The sequence below is a fragment of the Zootermopsis nevadensis genome, unplaced genomic scaffold (assembly GCF_977971745.1).
Source record: "Zootermopsis nevadensis isolate Lab colony 2312 unplaced genomic scaffold, Znev_1.0 Znev_ptg000015l, whole genome shotgun sequence".
Classification (NCBI taxonomy): Eukaryota; Metazoa; Arthropoda; class Insecta; order Blattodea; family Termopsidae; genus Zootermopsis; species Zootermopsis nevadensis.
The window spans coordinates 7,482,057-7,489,449 of record NW_028259147.1 but is presented as its reverse complement, the minus strand read 5'-3'; the positions used below and the strand labels follow the sequence as shown (position 1 = coordinate 7,489,449).

The following is a 7,393-nucleotide window of genomic DNA, read 5'->3' as shown; positions in this document are numbered from 1 at the left end:
TACTAAGGGTGGGTAAACCGTATCTGGAGTGGCCCCATTTGGCCCTGTGATAACCGGTTAGCAGTACTGGATATGAAAATAGTATGTGCATGTGTTTGAGAACACCAAAACCTTTAATTTCTGTCAGATCATAGAGTTTTTTTTCATAACAGTAATGTTACATAATATGTATCATAAGCCAAGGGTTGATCAAGGACCATGTTATAACTGATCACTGCAGGCTAGATTGAATTGTTTCATAGGCTGCTTCCAGCCCACAGGTTATATTTTACTCACCCCTGAAATGTATTGGCAATTGGGCAACTCTGTATTTGCTTTCCAAAATTTTATATTGTGTGATTTATTTTTTCCAGAATGCCTCCAGTCTTATAACTTCCTTAAGTGATTTGTTATTTTAAAATTCTTCTAGATGGATATTCCAGCCACTAGTTACATTCCTTAGAAGATTTACACTGAAATACATTTTTGTGTTTAAAATAGACTGCACAAATATTAGAAGTTCATAAGGGATTTATCATTAGCCCCTCCATTTCTCAGTATGAACTGTTTGGTTTGGTTGTGAGACCATAACTATATGTAAAAGAGGAAGCTGGACTTAATATCAGGTAAAATTATATTCTATTTTGTATTAATGTTGTGATGAAGTCAAACTGTATTTCCCTATAATTAATAAATTATTGTTGTGGTATTTCTGTTTTCTGTGGGAAATGTTATTAGGCATTTAGGGTGTTTCACAACTAGTCTGCCATACATGTGGGGGGAGAGGGGGGGTCCAGAGGTAATATTGTAAAAAAATATTAATACAACATTGGTCCTGTTGCTTAGCTGTGGCAGTTTTAAGGTACACAGAAAAATAAATAAGAGTATTAATCATGTGAATGTATTCGTACATTGTATGAGATAAATGCTGGCAGTGGCCACGCGGTCTGAGGCATGGACCTCGTGCGTCTGGCAGCTGCGACCGTGGGTTCAAGTCCCACCAAGGCATGGATGTTTGTCCGTGTCTCCTCTTCCAGTCTGGTGGGTGAAGACTGGCCACGGAAGGCAAGGCGAAACCACAGTGGTGCTTTCGCAATAAAACCCTGTAAGGGGTCACGACGGTCAAGCTGACCATAGACGATGATGATGAAATGAATGAGATAAATCAAGAGTTTGAATAATTTGGGGTGTTCTTGTATGCAAACAGCATCAACCATAATCTGATGTACTTCCTATCTCATGTACTTTGTTCCTGTAGGTTATCTCTTTCATTAGACCTCCATAAACAGAAGGAAATATATGTGTGTGTGTGTGTGTGTATATATATATATATATATATATATATATATGCATAGGACCATTTAGAATGCTGAGATAAAAAAGACCGCATGTGAAATGTGTGCACTTTAATATGAACTGTACAGTTCCAATCTTGTGATGAATTATAACAAGGGAGATGTTTCACAAAGGAAGTTAGTTTGTAGTGACTGAATTTTTTTTTCTGTATTATGCCTGTTTATATCAGAATGTAACAGATGAAACAAAATTTAATACTGTTACAAATCGACGGAACTAGGACACACGGGCACATGAAAGAGAATTTTAGTGCTCCACCACTGAAATCCATACAGTTTGTGAACAGAAAATTGTTAAAGAATTTCTAATATTAATATTTATCGATAGCAAAATTTAAAGTGGCAGTTAGGCCTACCATAAGATGAAACTCGCAAATGAAAACAAAGCCAACCAACAATAAATCGTGAGAACCACGCCTATCACACTGTCTGGTTTCATATAAACTTCAGAAAAGGAAAAACTTGGTAGAATCCTGATTATTGTTGCCCATGATTTACGAGTACTTTGTTTAAAAGGAAATGTTTGGGCACTGTATGTTTGAAAAATGCCTGGTGATGGAAATAGCTTTTTCCGAAGCTTTGGCAGTGCTGCTCATGGATAGTGGTGAACAGTCAGCACTTAGACAAAGGAAACGAACTTTAGGGCACGAGTATGAGAACTGGCTCTGCTCTTTCAATTTGCCATTCCAAAACTCCCTTTCAAATTTTACTAGGCAGAACAACACTAAAATTCGTTCATCGTTATCTTGTTGATGCAGTTATCCAGTTGGCAACAATAATGGGCGCAATGCATTCGGGATAAGCTTCTATGAAAGGTTTGGTGCATGGCGCAGTCCGCCGACGAGCTGAGCGCAGCGAGTGTCGCATATCACAAATGCGTACGTTGCGTCGAGGGGAGCGCAGACCGTAGCCGGTCCTGCAGATCGATCGACTGTTGCTGTGTGTGTGTGTGTGTACGCTGTTTCGTACAAAAGCGGTACGTCCATGTGTGTGTCTGTTGGTCGCGTGCTCTCCAGTTTTGTCCCAGTAATAGTGAAGAGCCAGGGGGAACGCAAGTTGTTATTTATGGCTACTGTTTGCAGAGTTTATAAAACTCGACAGGTGGTGATGGAGGTGAAACGCGTATGAAAAAGGTAAAGAATTCAAGGGAAGAAAATAACGACAATTCTTCCATACTGTCATTGCCTTGTCATCTGGTGGTGTAGAAATGTCAGGTGAGTACTATTTTAAATATGACGCCAAGTTCTATGTTATTAGAATGTTCTCTTATTGAAGTAAAAGATGTGAGTTCGGTTTTTTTAACATATTTTGGACTTGTAGATATATAGCAACGTTTCGAAGGACCATACGTTTGTGTCTACACATACATGTTCACACTACGTTAAAACCGAGAACACCATCATCGATATATGTTAATATAAAATGAAAGAAAGTTGCAACCGAATATTGATGAATTACTTGAAAAATACGAATTTCGAATTCTTTGCTTGCTGCGAATTTACATTACTTTGAAATCTATTCGAATTACAAAATAATAGCTTGGGCGGAAATCTACTTATTACAGACCGGCTTCTGTTATACATAGCTTCAAAGATATTTTCACCATCATAGTGCTAACACTTCGCAGTATCAAATGAAACTTCCATAAATTGTAGGTAAATTATAGAGGCCCCATTTATAATCATCTATCATACAAAACTTGACTTTCTTATGTATCGTGTGTTCATCGAAGAGAAAATAATTCGCGCGGTCACCATGTTATTATCAGAAAAATGACAATATTTTCGTGAATAAAACTGCATTTAAAATAATTCGTTCCCAGATTCAGGATTTTCCTTGAGCAACCCACAGCAATTCTGAATATGACTGTCTTCTGGTTTGTATCCCCGTGTAGTCTAACGTTCCAATGGTACTTGCTGCCTCCATCATCCGGGCGAAGAGTTATTCTTATTCTGCTTCTCAGGAAGTTTCCTGCTTCTATTTTTCATAAACTGAAAATTTAGCGTCGTCGCCACAAGACCTCTTACTAGTCCCTTTACCCAACCAGTTTAATCAAGCGAAGTATCTCAAAGGAGTCCCCACTATTCATTTTAATACCGTACTCACATCTATGCCTCGTCATCTTTCCGTCTTCATTTCTTTTTTTCGTTGATGTTCTGACAACACTCAATAAGTAAGATTTGAGGTTTTCACAGCGGTGAGTATGAAGATTTCTGTCTTCTGTTGCGCTGTGTAATCTGGTCGATGTTTACCAACGTTTCAGGGATCATACTGCCTCCGTCATCAGGGCGATGAATCGCCCTGATAACGGAGGTAAACATCGACCTGACTACACAGCGCAACAGAAGACAGAAATCTTAACACTAAATAAAATTCCTCCTCATCCAGTAATGATCTTCATTCCCTGTTCTGTGTTTTTAGTTCAAAATATTCTCCTCAGCAATTCGTCTTCTTTGGCACTTTTAATCATAACTTGGTCGGAAGGGACTGCACAACCTGATACAAAAATTGCTAGACGCATCATTTCAAACCTTCGCACATTAGCAAAGGATGACGTAATGTTTCGTAAATTGTAACTTCCACCAGACCGCACTTTAATTCCCTTGTCAGTTATTGTCATTAAATCCGCTCAGTTTGCACACTCGCCATGTTGTAGCTCTCGCCTTTAGACAAAATGGTATTAGAAATCGTTGCATATTTTGCATAAGTTACAAGTTTTTTGAATTGCAAACTGAACAGTGCCCGACACTGAATCAAACTCGGAAGCGTGGTTTAGTAGAAGAAACTTGCAGACCGGATCCTCCCCATTAGGCGCCCATTTTATGCACTTTGTTGAAAGAACTTCTTACTAAAGTACGTATTCTGTATGAGTTACATGTATCGGATATGACATCAAAGATTCGCACCTTTGCAATGTTTCTTTAATGTTTGTAAACAATAATATATGTACAATTTGTAGGCCTGTTAATGATCTGTTTCCGTAGAAAATTTCAAACGCTTAGTTCCAATGATTCATAGCTAACTGTAAGCTAATGACAATTCTTGCTTAGACGTCATGCTGTTGTTTTGCCTTTTAGAAGAAATTGCCTTTGCGAAAATTACATATTTCTCGAAGATACCACATACAATTTCAGCATCTATACTAAGTGGCTCTAATGTGGCTCCAACATCACCATTTAACGCGTCCGCCGTGCTGTTATTACGAACTAGGAAATCAAACAGTGGGAGGGTTGTGTTGTCTCCAGTGGTATAATTTTTTCCAAGTTTCGTATGAATTAGTTACAAACTGAAGGAGGGGTACATATGCTCAGGCAGATAGTTTTCATATAAGTCTACTTTATTTCGTCAGAAAAAGAAAGCAGCCTAAAAATGCCAACATAATGTTTCTGAGAACCGCTGATAACAAACTCCTGGTACTTCTGAGAAAGAAACACATAACCTTTTGTTGTTTCGTCTGCAAATACTTATCATTCATTTTCACTATTGGCTGTCTCAGCTAGTAGATACACACACGGTTACCAATCTGTGCCACACGGAATACTGTGGCTCGAGGAGGGATTTCCATGGTTCCAAACCCGAATCCGTAGGATTTAATTTCAGGGTAACATACCCGTCTAACGAAAATGTTCTTCGAAGTAGGATTTGATCCTTTCGCTGCGGTGAGTCCGAAGATGGTTGTCTTCTGGGTTGTAGCGCCGTGTAGTCTGGTAGAAGTTTACCAGTGCTTCTGAGGTCCTTGCTGCCTCCATCATCAGGGCGACGAATGATCGGTTTGTGCATTAAAAGTTTCCACGCCCTGATGATGGAGGCAGTAAGGACCTCTGAAATGTCGATAAACTTCTGCCAGACTACACGGCGCAACATTCCAGAAGACAGCCATCTTCAATAGGATATTGGTCAACGGGAATCTCGAACTATATTCACAGTATTATCGTAATATGTAAGCAATTTAATTATTTTACTGCAGTTTCGTTTAACAAAGCCCTGTGCAAAGAACAGGCGCTTTCGATAAATCGTAGTACATTAACATTAAGTTAATCGAGGCACGCAAAATAGCAAAGAAGGCATTTCCTTTCTTTTCGTATAGTAGACCAAATATGGGTGTAGCTGCTTGTTCTTCCACTGTCATTTAGCATTCGTAATCATCCTAATTAGTTATCTGCCGCTGCCTGAAGAAGTCACGTATCGTAACTGCATGACGTAAATCTATAGAAACAAGCGAACAACAGTGACAACACGACATCACTCGTAACCGAATGAAAGATTTATTCCGCCAAGAACACATCTGTGCACGTACAACAGTCTGTTTCATACAATAAAGTTTCCATTCTTTGTCAGTAATGCCTGACCTTTGAAAAGGTTATAAAATGTCGCTCGAGTGACTATACCACAATGATCAGACATCAAATGCCACCAGATTTTTCTGTGTCAAAATGTCAATATGGTTCGTTCATAAACCCCATACGTTGATATTTTTCTTGTCAGTGTATCTCATTCGTTACCAGAGTAAAGTGATCTGTCTCTTGCGTGTTCATATAGTTTCTGCTCCGTATGTTGGAGCTTGCAGTGCACTTAAGATATCAGTTTGATCATAGTCGAATGACGTCCCTGTGAATGAAGAACATCCAGTTTCAAATAGTCATATGTATAGATGAATTCATATCACGGCATCCTGTGACGAAATTGTGCATTACTTGTTATTAATTGACTGATAGAAGAAATCGCTATAATATCAACACTGAAAATTAAATCATGTTCAGTCGATATTAACATACAACTCATAACCAGGAGATCGGTAGAATAAACATTTCTTATTTCACCCTACTAATCCTAAACCGGAATTTCTTAAAAAAAATCCTTTACATTTTTCTGTTGAAACATGCTGAAAGATGATTAACATAAACTTGTGAAAGAATCCTTTATTTCGCGCGTTGAATTATTAACAAACACAGGAATTCTGAAACTGTCCATTCCTTTTTTCGTCTAATCGTACTTCAAGGTCATTAAGAATACGCACTGAAAGAACCCTTCTTTGGTGTGTTGGATCATCCTATAAAATCGTTAAAAGGAGGTTTTGAGAGACGTCCTGCAAAATCATCGAAAAGAACATATTGACATTAAGAAGATCTGCGGAGGAGTTCAGTGTTCTGAAGTGTATCTCTGACATCCGTAATGTTGCACGTATATTTACGACGGTCTCCTAGTCCACTTCAAGGACTGCCGACCTCAGCATCAACTTCCAGTATCAGGACCAACCCAACAGTGCAGCCCATCCCCTCGTCGTACTCCACCAGCAACCTGACTGTGGGGAGTACCACCACCACCACCAGAGGGCAGTTGTCGCCCTTCTCACTGGGGCAACCTCTGGGGGAGCCTCGCCACCAGTACAAGCCCCAGCGTCCCACACGCCTCAATGTACCAGATAACACGTACTGTCTCTCTTGTCTGCCTTCAGGGCTTAATTTTTCGGAGGCAATGACGGCCAAACAGTTTTCAGCCCAGTCTAGAGAAGAAGTAAGTTATTTAGATCCACACTTGAGTTTTGTTGTCGTCTTTCAGTATTTCAAGGCCCATTATTTCAAAAGATGTAATATGTAACGTCTAGCTGATGTTCTTGGCCATCTGAAATGTTGGCCTTCGAACTTCTGTTACTAGTGTTAGTTTCAGCATGCTTTTATTTCTTCATGATGTATGACTTGGTGTGCCGTGAGTGTTTCTTAATCATTTCACGTATCTCCCAAGTTCGCTCTTCCGCTGGGGGTTTTCATCCAATATTTCACATCCCCCCGGACGTGCCACAGATCATCGCCAAAAGTAAAGCTACGTTCAGTGATCTAAGTAAAAGCGAAGATATTCCAATGCTAGCACAACTGCGCTTAAAATACAGCACTGGACGAAGACCTTGGCCGAAAAGTCAGGTGTGGGGATTAAGCTTTTGCCTTATTAAAGTCAGAGTGCATGAGGTGATCACCTGAATTTCCAGAAAGAGATATTTCATTTTCGATCTTTAACGTTGTCGTCTTTTAAGAGGTTCATTCATCAAGACCCTGTGTGTGTGT

At 39.4% G+C, this 7,393-nt stretch overlaps 2 protein-coding genes across 5 annotated transcripts in view; one reads left to right on the top strand and one right to left on the bottom strand.

Annotated features, from left to right (window-relative positions):
* The window catches only part of LOC110840644 (tRNA (uracil-5-)-methyltransferase homolog B), a 120,768-nt gene that overhangs the window by 34,068 nt on the left and 79,307 nt on the right, over positions 1–7,393 (bottom strand). The gene's annotated exons all lie outside the window — the stretch shown is intronic.
* The window catches only part of Septin4 (septin 4), a 29,596-nt gene continuing 24,346 nt past the window's right edge, over positions 2,144–7,393 (top strand). Inside the window, exon 1 of one of the 3 annotated variants that reach the window (XM_022085830.2) lies at positions 2,144–2,467. In XM_022085830.2, the coding sequence (XP_021941522.1) occupies positions 2,459–2,467 (9 nt within the window). In that variant the 5' untranslated portion in view covers positions 2,144–2,458. Of the gene's footprint in view, positions 2,549–7,393 lie in introns of all 3 variants that reach the window. The other 2 variants (XM_022085831.2, XM_022085832.2) reach the window with 2 other exon arrangements.